Source organism: Myiozetetes cayanensis, unplaced genomic scaffold, assembly GCF_022539395.1.
Source record: "Myiozetetes cayanensis isolate MyiCay16 unplaced genomic scaffold, myiCay2020 scf2-11, whole genome shotgun sequence".
In the NCBI taxonomy this organism is placed as follows: Eukaryota; Metazoa; Chordata; class Aves; order Passeriformes; family Tyrannidae; genus Myiozetetes; species Myiozetetes cayanensis.
In genome coordinates, this window is record NW_026087411.1 from 4,326,180 (window position 1) to 4,339,848 (window position 13,669).

Below are 13,669 nucleotides of genomic sequence, written 5' to 3' on the forward strand. Positions count from 1 at the left end.
AGAATACTAAAGCAGTTGCATTCAGTTCATAGGCTAATCAAGGAATTTTGGGGTGTCCTGCCCTGTGGGTATTAACATGCATGATGAAAAACTTGCCAAGAAACTTCAGAGTCTTGTTTTCTTGCCTTAAACCAAGGGCAGGAGGTCTTGTGAAAAGCTGCCATTCCAAAAATCCTTCTAGGGCCAGCTGAAGCCAGAGGTAGGGTTTGGGCATGGCTGAGGTTGCTCACTAACTTCAGGGAGGTGGACATCTCATTTCAAGCACTGGTACTTAGGGTAACGATTGCTCATTTGGAAGGAGCAGCAGCAGTTGTGTGTTCAGCAAGCTGCTGCAAGCATCCTGTGATCTTAAGCCTTATTAAGAGTTGGGTGCAGTAACACTTGTAAGTTTAGATTTTAAAGTTTTTTGTGTTTTTTTTTTTGTTTTTTTAACAAAGTGTCACCTTGTCTTGAATTAATCTTCAAGGTGCACTGTGTACCAATGCACTATGCAAATAAAGCTGCACTGAACCTTTCCTTAGTGTGGAATAGATTTAGAGAAATTATCTTTTAGGGGCCTTTTATTCCTCTTCCCATCTCTTGAATGTCTTTCAAGCCAACTTGATGGATGGAGACTTAGAGTACTGAGTTTCTGCTAAGGAAAGATGGGGGTAACAAGCTAGGAGTGCTTCAAACTGATGCAAAGGTCAGTCAGAGGCAGGCTGAAGAACATCATACATAAGGTGAAGCAACTTCAGGTGAAGTTGTGCCAGCTAAAACACCAAAGTCTCCTGTGGTCCAGATCACATATGAAATCAAATGAGGTCATATCTAGTGCTCATTGAGGGACTTGTCAAACCATATGTGTAGTTTTGGTCTAAATTGTTACAAACAAGGATAATGTCTGGACCAAAATGGGATGAACTACTCTTTATATAAAAGAAAAATGGAACATATTGCTGAATAACGTAACAGATTCTTTTGAAAAAGTAAAAAACCACAGTCCACTGACATGTGCATGTGAAATATGATTCAGCATTGCAAAACCATGCCCTGGAGGCTACTGAAGCACAAACAGGCCTGGAGCTTTGATTTCTAGAGTGGTCTATGGAAGCATGAGCATCTTCTGGGATAAAAAAGAACTCCAGGGGAAAGCTGTTCAGGTTTTGCTTATTCTCTCTGGTAGAAGTGTCTTGTCAAAATAAACAAAAGGAAAAAAATCACAAAACCAACCAACCTCAACCCCAAACAACATACCTATAAAGACCTGTGTATCTCTTTACTTGGATACCTGTGTTCATTTTCTGAATTTTTATCTGCTTGTCTCACATTTGATCCAAATAGCAGAGTTGTGTGGTGCACCATTAGCATTTGGGAGAGTGCGTACTGTTAGACGTGAGGAAAGTGTGCAGGTGTTTTTCCATCCCCTTTTAGAAATAGGCTCTTTCACTTAGTTTAAAGTATTTTTATTCCTTACACCCCCTGGGTACTCCTGCTGTTTTCTGAAATGTGAAGAAATATCTTGAACTGTTTTCTGAAAACTGCCAGTGCAGAGTCAGCTAGGGAGAGCCCATAGCCCAGTGAATTGAGAAGTTTCCACCCTGACCTTCTCAGTGGACACTTTCCTGGCTAGTAATCTACTCTGGACGCTTTGAGGCAAATTCATTAAATGTTTCTTTCTGTTCTGCCAGCTTGCTGTGTTCCAGCCTCTGAAAGAAAGGTTTTTCTGTAACTTCCCTCATCAGTTAAACTGTTGTGTGCCTGCCACTTCTTTCGTGTAGGATTTCAGTGTATATAAACCTATCACAGTGAAACTTCCTCAGGGTGCTGCTCGTGCTCCCAGTGCATTAACTACATTTTTTGGGTTAAACTTGCTCATATAATGGCTGGATTTTTCTGTGTGAGCCACTGCTCCGTGTTGCCTGTCCTTGAAAACCTCATTACAATTCCATCAGCCAGGAATGTTAGCTGCCAACTGTACTCGACTATTTCACAAATTGGGCAATGTCCAAATAAAATTTTAGTATGGATGGGTTGATTGACATGTATCCAACTCTTAATCTGACCTTTTCTCTTGAATCCTAATCACTTAGGGGAGAGTATTTTGTAACTGTGACAAATGTAGGTTGTAGATCTTCTGATCCTTGCCTGTTCTCTGTGACTTCTGTAGGATGACACTGGGAGTCTTGTACTGGCTTTTGTTAGTTCAGGGACTCAAATGCTTAGCCAGCTGTTTGTGAGGGTGAAGGGATAGGATTAAGTCAAGATCAGGTGTTCTGTCCCTTGCAGAGGTTTTCCTGTAGTTAAAATACGTTCTTCTGTGTTTGAGTTGATTCTTCTCAACTGTGAGAGAAGAGCATGAGTGCCAGGTGGAATTGATGGACGAAACTGAGCTGTTCTCCATAGCTCTGAGTGCTTGAGACTCAAACTGTGCACATATACTCTTCAGTGACTGAAAAGCTGTGCAACCACTGAAATGTAGTAATCTCACTTTGTGGATGATCCTTGAAACACGGCAAAATAGCTTTGTGTTTTAATATTTTGTGTAGTGTTGTCTACTGTAGTGGCTCTGAGGAAAATGGAAGGACAATGTGGAAGTCTGCTAAAATGTAGCATGTTAAAAAAATAAATAAAAATCTCCTCCTTGGTTTTACATAAGCTTTTCCTTTTGTTTTGTAGACTTCTCCTTGCTGGATAGGTGGAAACACTGAGCCATTGACTGGATTTACATGGAGAGGTGGATGTGAACGGGAAACCACTGGCATTCAGATTTGGAGTGAAGTGTTTGTAATCGATAAACCTAATGGAACAAAGGTAGGTGCTTGACTTACCTTGATTTACTCATGGTCTTCCTCGAAGGTGTTGTGGGGTTTTTGTTTTCATTTAGTTATGTGGGGTTTTTTTGGTTCTTTTAAAACAAAACAGAGACTGTGGATGGCCCATCCCGGGAAGTGTCTCTGGCCAAGTTCAGCAGGGCTCTGAGCAACCTGGTCTAGTAGAAGGTGTCCCTGCCCTGACAAGGGGGCTGGAACTAGATGATCTTAAAGGTCCCTTCCAACATAAACCATCTTTATGATTCTGTGATTTAAGTAGATTTATGTAATAGGTTTCATGGTGGCAGTGCAAAGATGTTTGCTTTCGTTTGCATTGAGTAGCTGCATAACATATTTGGAATCAATGTAAGGATCAGTGAAAGGATGGAGACTGATTATTACAATCCAGGAGAAAAATTCAACAATAGGGTCATTCTGAGTGTACTTTGTTTTGGCAAAGTTACTCCATCCAGGCTCATGGGTGGGTTATCCTGTGAATGTTGTAAAACTTTAATGGTTATAAATATCACATACAGACAAATGCTGTTATGAAGACAGCTCTGTAACAAACACTGTTTTTTGAGGGGTGAAAATACATTATAGCTCGTAGCTGTGTTGTACTGAAATGTTATACATGCTGTAAGCACTGGAAACAGCCTCAGTGTCTGGAGGCTGGTCCTTCTATATAGTTTTAACAAGTAGTCTATAAAAAAGGACTAAGTCTAACAGTGGGGAAAATGGGCACTAACCCAATTCTAGTCAAAGCTGATGTGTCTTTTTTAACTCCTAAGTCGATTTAACTACAGAGTTTGGTTGGAGATGTTAATGCAGAAACAAAATGTTGATGTTATATACTTCATAGTACTGGTGGTGATTTGGAGCTGTTCATGTTCTCAACTATCAGTTCTAGGTTATTTAAATTTCTTACCCTTTGCATTTGCAGGGGAAACATCTGATGCACAATTAATATGGGACATGGATCTTAAAAACGGTGGCTTAGTGGTGTGCAGGGAGTTTTAACAAATTTCACAGCTAACCAAACATTTCTCTGGCTAAAAACCAGTTATGTTGTGAGGATCTGCTTGTGCTCTGGCAACAAATCACTCACTTGTTCATGCTTATCAGTCATCTCTGTCTGAAAGAAGGGAATTGTAATAGATCCCAAAGATGGGAGTTGGACTGATTACTTTTTTTTCCCACTCACTTCTTTCCAGCAGACAGTCAGTATCAATTGTCTTATTTTCTTCTGAAAATAATTATTTTAAGATTATGTATTTTTTTAAAGTAAACATGTCGCTCTTAGCTCTGATGAGCTATAATAGATTTGCAGCTGAGAGTGAAGTTGTTCCAGTGAATAAGAGCTGTCAGTTCCTCTGCACTGTGCCCCGCTGGGCCAAAGGGAGGCTATTTCGGTAGGAGAAGGTAACTAGGCAAGGCCAGGGACTTAAGACTGAGGACGTGGCCCTCTGGCTGCTGCTTACTCAGCTGTAGGCATGTGTGTCATGTGTGCAGGGAGCTGACTGAGGTTTAGTAAGTAGGTGCAGGGGCAGAGGCTTGCTCTACTTGAAATAGAATTTATCACAGTGGCCTGGAGTGTGAAAATGTTAATGGTTTGGTTAACTATTGCTGTTCTTTAAAACTCTCTAGGTTGCTGTACTACTCATGGATACCCAAGGTGCCTTTGATAGCCAATCCACTATCAAAGACTGTGCAACGGTTTTTGCTCTGAGCACCATGACAAGTTCTGTCCAGGTGAGAATATCTGTGCTGGAAAATAATGGCAGCGACAGGAATCGTCTGTCCTGAATAGGCAAAGGATGTCTCTCAAGCCACACTTAGAAAGTTCACCTGCATATCTTCCTCCAACTGTGATTTAAAATTTCATTCTTTGTCTTATTTTCAGTGTGGTACATAAACTACGTAAGTTTCTCAGTGGAATCAAGGTTATCCAAGGCCAAGCTGAGTTAAATTGCTGACAGAACTGGGAAATCCCTTCCCCCTCAAAAGATGTCAGAGTAGCAACTGCTTCTGTACAGATGTGTTACAGAATCTTTTTTAAGACTTTAGATACAGTTTGGGGTGACATTACACTGTGATCAGCTAAACTTACAATAGCTTCTACTGTTAAAGTATCAGTTAAAAATCTGACAATTCTCTTGTGTTACGCTCAAAGCTACTTTTGAGCTCATGCCTTAAATGTGCCAAGAGCGAGCAGGTTTTTGAGGGGTGACCTTCTTCAGAGATGCTCTTAACATAAAAGGAACAGGAGTATGTAGAACACTACTTCTGTCCTGTGGATTTTTTGGTTGGTTGGTTTGTTCCTGTGGTTAGGATAAGTTTTGGGTTGTTGATGCATCTTTTTCTTTATTGCTGTTCATTATTTGTGCTATTGAAACAATCGTGAAGCTCCCTGGATGAAACCAAATTTCTCTGGGAAGATTTGAAAGCAAAAAAGCCTAGTGAATCGACTGTCTGGTTATTTCTGTGTCAGAGATACAGCTGCTGGATCATTGAATCCTGGAGCACTTGGACTTGAGGATGGCTAACAGGCCTTCTTAATTCTCTTGTCTCACACCTGTGTGGTGATTGATTGAAGCTTCTTGCTTGCTTCCTTTATGGTTTACTTCCTTGGAAAGAAATGGTTCTAGAAGGATTAGGGTGGTCATCAGTGGTTTTGTTGCTAGTGCTTTGAATAAGGAGGTGACTTTTTTTGAGATGTGTTCTATGACACCTTTCTACTTGCTGACTTTGGGGTAGTTAGACTTTTCTGTGTACCTGGAGGGGGACAAAAATACTCAAGACACGTAAAAGAAACTGTATGAATGTTAAATAATGGTTTCATGTTACACTGTAATTCTCTGACTGTCTCTTGCAGGTTTATAACTTGTCTCAGAATATTCAGGAAGATGACCTTCAACATTTGCAGGTAAGAATATGCTGAGCTTACGTTAAGCTGCTTCTGAACTGAGAGTCTTGGCATTGTTCTAGGAGTTACTACTCATGTAACTGACTTGGGAGCTCTTGCTGCTTCATGTAAAACACTGAAGCCAAAAGTAGTACTGTCTGTAAAAACAGTGTTTGCATCAACTTTTTGATGCTTTGATGCTTCTGTGGGGCCAATGCAGAGGTAAAATAGTACAGGCTTCTAATCTGGCTAATTCTTCAAAGTTCGTTCCCTATACTGCCAAGTTTTGAAATTCCCAAAAGAATGAGAAAGGAAAATGATTTATGGAAGTACTTCATGACAAAATTCCAATGCTTCCCCTTTTCCCTAAAATAGGAAAACTGATGGTATTTTGTAACCAGTTTCTAAAGAAATGTGGAAACTTGGGTCAGGGCAGAAGGAGTGTCTTCTACCCAGAAGTCATCTCTTGTTTTTCAACTGTGAAATTTCTGCAGAGTTTTATTTCTGCTAAGAAATAAAAGCAGGAAGGAGCTGCTCTCATTACATATGCTTTTTATCCTCTTGTGGAACATTGTGGTCAAAGGCCACTGAACTCTGGCTTCATGTGAGTGGTACAAGAATCTTATCTCCTTAACTTAAAACCTGTAGCTTTAAAGACTAGCCTGTGTATTAACAAATGCCAAGACCGTGACCTTGTCACAGTTTAAAACTCTTCTGTATGTCTTCAGTGCTACAAAAAACTGGCTGCCAGTGCTGGAAGTAGAAGAGCACTAACTAAACATAATCTTGTGGTGCTGTTCTCAGTTAACAAGGTTGTATCGCTGGGCCAACACCCCCCCCCCAGCCCTAAAAAACCCAACCAAGCACTGCAAACAAAAGAATCCATAGGTAATTATTTGAAAGTCGGGCTTTCCTCATGACTTTGGTCCTTTAACAGCCTCAGTGCAATCTGAATAGAGCAGTCCCTTTACAGGAGGGTGAGATGTGAGGGAAGGAAGAGAAAAGAAGGATTGATAAATACAAGCAGTGGGTAGGGGACACCCATGCATTTGAAGTTGTGCTAGGAATCATGGTCTGAGGGAAGGAAATTCTGAATTTCTGTTGTAACAACAATTTATATAATCCTAATTACTGTTAGTCTCCGACTGCCTTTTTCATGTAGCAGGGAAGTGAATGAGGTAAGGAGTTGGAGTCAAAGAAGCGAGTCTCATGTGGGTGCTTGACCACTTTACAGCTGCTTTTGCTCAGGGTGGACAAGGGCTTGAAAGTTGATTTGTGTTAAATTAGCCTTGTAAGTTCTCAGATGCTTTTGTGATCAACACAGGGGGGAACCATCCCTTGAGCCATGAAATTTATCTGAGATATTCCAGGAGTTTGTTTTAAAGCAGAACAACAGCTGCCTGGTACTAGAGAATTCTGGTATGCTTCCTTCATCTGGACCTCCAAGGAGGCTGGCATGGATCAGCTCTGCTGAAACAGCCAGCACAGTCCATAATTCATGTCCTTGTGGGTTGTTTGGCCTGCTCAGTCCAGTGAAGAATGCTGCTGGTATTAAAGATGGTGAAAGCAGTGAGAGGAAGACAGCTGACACTTGCCTTTATACTGGAGGGAAGGAACAATTATCAGCTGTGGTTGTGGGCTGAAGCAGAGATCTGAGAAGCTGCTGAACGTGGCTTGTATTTGAATGTCTGATACACTGGCTCTAGCCAAGTTCCTTTGGATTTCCAGGAATAAATGTTTTGTGGGAAGTAAGGGGCAAATGTTAGACAGGCTTACCTCCCTAGCCTAGGAAACAAGTGTTGGAAGCTGGCTTGCTGAAAGATGCAGCCAGCTTGCCTCTGAAAATAGCCCACAAGCCACCCACTTAGAGCTGCAGTGTGTTGGCAGTTATGGAATGGCACTGTGAAGCCAGTGGAAATCATGTCTCCTACCTGAATTTTACTGAGGATTGATATACTCATTATTGAGGTTTATTTGCCATTCCCAATCTATAATAGGGTTTAAGAGTGAATGCTTTATTTTCTAGTGACATAATATTTTACAATAGAAAAATGTGTTTTGTATGTGACACTCTTCTTTCTTTCAGTTGTTTACAGAATATGGAAGACTAGCTATGGAAGAAATTTACCAAAAGCCGTTTCAGGTAACTCTATGTTAAATGGATCTTAAGCAGTTGGATGTGTGGAAAATGAGCTCAGGAGAATTTCTGGAGATAAATTAGTTGGGCTGAAGCTAGCCTGTTCTTTGCAAGACTGATTTTCCTTCACTGTTGCCACGTTGTTTGGCAAAAACACAATGGAAAAATGCTGAAGAGGATCAGATTTTGCATGAACATAGCTTTTAACAAGTTTGCACCACAGAACTACAAGGCTACTTCATTTAGAGCAGTCAAATATACAAAATCCCTTATTTGTGTAACATATGTAATGTACAATATGTTTAGAGCAGCCAAATACACAGAATAATTACATGTGTGATAGAGTTTTTGACCTCAGAAATTATGCAAACCATTCACTGTTCTTGTTCTTCCTGTTACAGACATTAATGTTCTTAATTAGAGATTGGAGTTATCCTTATGAACATGCATATGGCTTGGAAGGAGGAAAAAAATTCCTAGAGAAAAGATTACAGGTGAGTTGCCTCCAGTAGGTCTAGTCTGAACCTGCTGTCAAGGTAATGATGCATGATGAGAGCTGGCTCATTGTGCTAATAAAAGGCATTTGTGATGTTTCCATTTGTGTGCAAAGTTGACGTTATTAGGTTCAGAGAATAAAAACTTACACTTCTATGCTCTTAACTGCTTTTAAGATGATACTGAATCTTAATTGCAGTACTGTAAATCTGCTAGCAGTTCTTACTGCCTTTTTTTTTCCCTTCAGGTAAAGCAAAACCAGCATGAAGAGCTACAGAATGTAAGGAAGCATATTCACTCCTGTTTCAGTAATCTTGGGTGTTTCCTGTTGCCCCACCCTGGTCTTAAAGTTGCAACAAATCCAAATTTTGATGGGAGATTGAATGGTAGGAAGCTTTTCATTTTGTGTTTCTTGATTCAGATCACTGTGTTTGTTTTCTTTTCTGATGGAAGTTAAACACTGCAATGGTTGGCTATTGAAATACCTGCTTGGAAGTATTAAAGGCTAAAAGATGAAACTACAGAACCTAGAAATATGCACTGTGTGTTCCTTTTAGAGGTTTAAAGATCAAGCAGTTAAGCAGGCAGAAGGAATGGATATCTTTGTGTCTAGCTGTTGATTGTAATCTGATAATTTGAGACATACTTCAAGGTCATTAAAGATTCCAAAGATAACTAAGGGTTCCAGGGGGGAGAATTTGCAAAATTAAAGGTTTTACTTTCCTGAAAGGCCTTTCTCTAAGAACTTGCTAAACCATAGGTGGGCTCTAGAATGGCTAAAATAAAAGCTGTAGGATTCTGCTACTACAGTAGGAGAGGCAGTCAGGATTCCTCCAACTGATGCTTGTCCCCCCAACAGAGGGAACGTATCAGAACGGTAAAGGCTATAAGAGGAGTTGTGATGGTGGGGTGCCAACCACTGCTGTACTGAGGCGTTATTGTACAAGATGTTGGCATAATTGGGGAAATGCCCTTTAAATATTACAAGGACAATGGAAGCTTGCTCTCTGTCTGAAGTTAAGATTGGTAGATTAAGAGCAAGTGAACATACTAAAGCTATACCACGTATTTAAGCCTTTAAATACCTTAAAAATGCAGCTGAGAGTTGTGACACTATGGATTTTGAAGGATCATGAGTTATCATGTTCCTTTACGAAATACAAGATTGAAAACTAACCACTTTTTTCTTGAAATTGATTGAATTTTACTAGATATAGATGAGGAATTTAAGAATGAACTCCGGAATTTGGTACCATTACTGCTTGCCCCTGAAAACTTGGTAGAAAAAGAGATTAGTGGATCCAAGGTGACCTGTAGAGATCTTGTAGAATACTTCAAGGTAAGCAAACTCATACTAATTATTTCTGTTAATAGCTTAAAAGACAGTATTCTAATTTTAGACCACGTTGTTCCCAGAGAAGATATGATATCTAGGCTGACACTTGCTGATCAACTCACTTTTATTTTCATTTCGTTATTCTGAATTTCCAGAACTGGCACACTCCTTTCCAACAGAATAGCTTTTAGGAAGCTACTACTGGCAGAATTGTGGTTGTTTTTCTTTTTTTTTTTTTTTTTTTTTTGTAAATAGGCTGAAGTACTTCAAGCTTTATTAGATATTTTTTACTACTTTGAAATCGTAGTTTGGATATGTTGTTTGCTTGCCTTTTTTTTTTTTAATATATAATAAAGTAGGTCTCAACGTAGCTTTACTGATAGAAAACCAACTCCTAAACTGCTAGGTATGCAGTGATAATTTCAGATAACTCCCCTCTGGATTTTTAACATGCAAAGAGGGTGCTTTATAGACACTTTCATGTGCAGCACCACTGCTCTGAAATACTTGTGTGTGATACTTACAGCTGTTAGTCTTGAGCTTTTTTTGTATCATGGTGACACTAGCAGAAATGTGATAATGTAATCCGTACATCACCAGGAATTGGTCTGATGTGTGTGGCCTTTTTTGAATTGGAGTAACTTAGACAGTTGGCTTGGTAAGAATTGAGTGCCACTGTCTCCCGAAGACATGACTTTTGCATTGCTACTTTTGAGCATGCGTGTTCAAGGGAAAACAGTTAGGCTGATGCTAAGAAACGAGCTATGCAAGGAAGGAATCTGAGGCCAGAACTCTTTTAACTTCACGTGTTAAATGAAGCAACTCTTTTAAAGGAAAGGCATGATATTGGATGTAGAAATGGTGGCTGTTCTGACAAGCGTAAAATCAGCACTGGAATTCAGTATTTGTCTATTTACGTGGCTTCTTGCTGCTTTTTGCTCCAATTTCTTCTCTTTAGTAGGGCCTGATCATTGCAGTGCAGGGAGTGTGCGTTCAGCAGCAGTTTAGAAAGGATGCATCCTAAAAACTGAGTGTAAAACCTCTGTTGAAAAGCTACCTGATTCACATCCTGTATCCAGTCTGGGAGCAGTCCTGTGGTGTGCTGCAGAAATGCCATGCTTATGTAACTAAAGAGGGCTGCTCCCTCGGGACTGTGGATCTGAATCTGAGATTGTGAAGTGTGAGTTGGAAACTGTAGGGCTTTTACTTGGAGGAAATAGCTACAGAAGCAAGGAGGGTGTCAAGGGAACGGAGTCCTGTATAACTCTATATGTTTTTGTAGGTTGTTCTACAACCTCGAGCACTGAGTACACAGGGACCCTGATAACCTTGTTCTCTCCTCCTTTACAGCAAAAAATCCTCAGGCCAGAGGCTGTTAGACAAACCAAGGGGAAAACAATAGTAGCATGAAGAAGAGTAATGGCCCAGCCTCTGAGGGGCTAAGTGGCCTTGTTGGTGTAACTTCTACAGCTTGCCCTGAGCACTGAAATGGACACTGCTGCCTGCTGTGCCCCACTTACCTTTCCCCAAGAGCTCTGTGCCGTGGGCCAGCTTGTGGACTGGAGTAGACATTCCAGCCCTCTGAAACCCTGGGAAAAGAAAGAACATCTGAGGATGGGTAGGGTGGGGCACAGGGTTAGGCTGCCTGCTTAGCTTCCAGAAGTATTTTGGTAGCTCAGCTCTGTCTGCAATTAAGTGCTTTGATCTGCTTTTTTGCCTCCCACACTTCAGTAGAGCGTAAGTATTGGTCCTCCCAGTGATGGGCAGAGCTCTTGCCAGAAAGGCTGTGTGAGATAGTCGTCTCCACTCTTTTGTTATGGATGAAGATTCCCTGCATAGCAAAGAGCTTCTTATGTATTTGAGGGAGCAGAAAGCTGCTGTCAAACCTGTCACTTCTTGAGACAGTGGTTATGTCTCCTCACAGTGCTCTCCTACCCTGCTGGGCCCCAGTCTCGTGCACAGGAAAGTAAAAGGGAAAAAAATGCTACGCTTACTAAGAACTTTACATAATTTAATATTTAGCATTATTACAAAGAAATAACCTGAGCTCTGTTCCTATATCGTCCCTTATTTCTCATTCTCCTTAACAATAAATGTTTAGAAAAAGAAATATTTTTTTTTTTTGTCCCTGTCAGGCTTACATTAAAATCTATCAAGGAGAGGAGCTACCTCATCCAAAATCTATGCTACAGGTATTTTATTTTTCTTTCAAATAATTTGATTAGATGATCTGTACTTTGTAAGTTCTTTGCAATCGAAGTTCATGACTGCTGCAGGTCCGAAGCTCCCACACACAGGTGTAGTTCTTGAAGTTCTTTGAAAGCCATCTGAACTGTAATGCTTGGGTACACATTTGTGTTTTCCCTCTGTTTCATCAGCCAAATGGAGCAGGGTCTGTCTGGTTGGCTGGGGTTTTTAGTTGCTTTAGTTTCTAAGCCCAAGATTCCTGTAACTTGCTGTTTTGTTGGTATCTCTCACGCTGTATTCAGAGGGCATTTAGCATCAGATGCAGCTGATGAAGTGGAGAAGGCTTTATAGTAACGTAGCTATGGCCACTGTCTCACAGTGTTGGACCACTCTGTGTAGGGTTTGTTAGATTGGATAACTGCATTGAGGCTTCCTTTCTGAGTTGGTCCAAAGAAGATGTAATCATCTTTAAAGCAATCTGAAAACAAAATTATTGTATAAGGCTCTGTTTTGAACCCTTGAATTGTTTGGGATGAAGAGCCTTCACCAAAGAATGGTCTTTATGGTCAGTTTTAACTATTTTGTGTTTCTAAGACTTGGGTTGTTGGGTTTTTTTAAGCTTCCTGTGTCACTTCACTGAGACCTGACTGTTCTGGGTAAAGACAGACAGTCTTTAGACTTTCTGGGGAGGTCAGAAAACTCATCACAATGAAACAAAGGCTGCTATTATTTTCTGTAGTTATCATGCCATAAATGGGTCTGGGACATACAGAGGATAACATCTTGCAACATTAACTGCAGTAATTGTCTCTGACGTGACACAGGTTGAAAATAAACCTAAAATTCTAACAAAATCGACATTTACAGTTGACACCAGACCTGTACCTATATAATGCAGAAATAATACCACCTTCCATCTTTCCTCACAGGCAGTGATGTATCAGGGTTAACATGTAACAGTTTAGTGACCCTTACTAACAATAGAGCATTCAGAAGAGATTGTTCATGATGAAAAACCCGTACGAGCAAATTGGGGTCGGTTTTGCGGGTCTGCTAGAAAGCTGAAGAAAACATCCTCCTAGGCAGTAATATGTTTTGATGTATGTTGCTGAACTTCACTTATTTTAGTGTGGCCTTTTCCTGGCCATCAGAAGCTGTGGAGGTGTTGTAAATACCTGGTAATGCTGCGATGACACAGTGCTCGATGTTTTCCAGGCAACGGCTGAGGCGAACAATCTCGCTGCTGTGGCAGGAGCGAAAGACTTGTACAGTAAAGGCATGGAACAGGTATGGTGGCACAACGGTTTTCGTGTTGTACTCTGGTTGTGAGCACATTAACTGGGGAGAGAAGCTTGGGGCTTGTGTGTTTTCTGCACTCTGCTCTGAGTGAGATCTCTCGTGCTGGGGAGGTGTGGGAACGGGCGTGTTTGCGAAATACCACCTCTTAGTTGCCTCTACAGCTCTTGACAGGCATCTTAAAATCCTGTAACATGAAGTGGACAAGCAGGTGAGGAGATATTTGTTGGGCCAGGGCTACGCAATGGTAGAATTGTACTTTTGTAGTCTCACGCTTCTGAATTGTGGTCATTCATTAGCTGTAAAACGCAAGGATTAATAGGATTCTGAAGTTTTAAAAAACCCTTTGAAATACAAGAATTAGTTTGAAAAACATGTAAATGTAACTTCCTACTTGTTTCTTCTCCAGAAGATGGTGACTATACCATTCTAAGCTGAATGACTGGATGAATTTCATACTTCAGTGTAGCGTTATGCAAGGTTTTATCATAGGAAGTTCTGAAAACAGTTACATGTCTCAT

At 40.6% G+C, this 13,669-nt stretch overlaps 1 protein-coding gene across 5 annotated transcripts in view; it reads left to right on the forward strand.

Annotated features, from left to right (window-relative positions):
* The window catches only part of ATL2 (atlastin GTPase 2), a 38,799-nt gene that overhangs the window by 18,703 nt on the left and 6,427 nt on the right, over positions 1–13,669 (forward strand). For all 5 annotated transcript variants that reach the window (XM_050316706.1, XM_050316709.1, XM_050316708.1 and 2 more), the window contains exons 3-11: positions 2,659–2,793; positions 4,440–4,544; positions 5,668–5,718; positions 7,784–7,840; positions 8,236–8,328; positions 8,577–8,715; positions 9,541–9,668; positions 11,801–11,857; positions 13,068–13,139. In XM_050316706.1, the coding sequence (XP_050172663.1) occupies positions 2,659–2,793; positions 4,440–4,544; positions 5,668–5,718; positions 7,784–7,840; positions 8,236–8,328; positions 8,577–8,715; positions 9,541–9,668; positions 11,801–11,857; positions 13,068–13,139 (837 nt within the window). The remainder of the gene's footprint in view (positions 1–2,658; positions 2,794–4,439; positions 4,545–5,667; positions 5,719–7,783; positions 7,841–8,235; positions 8,329–8,576; positions 8,716–9,540; positions 9,669–11,800; positions 11,858–13,067; positions 13,140–13,669) is intronic.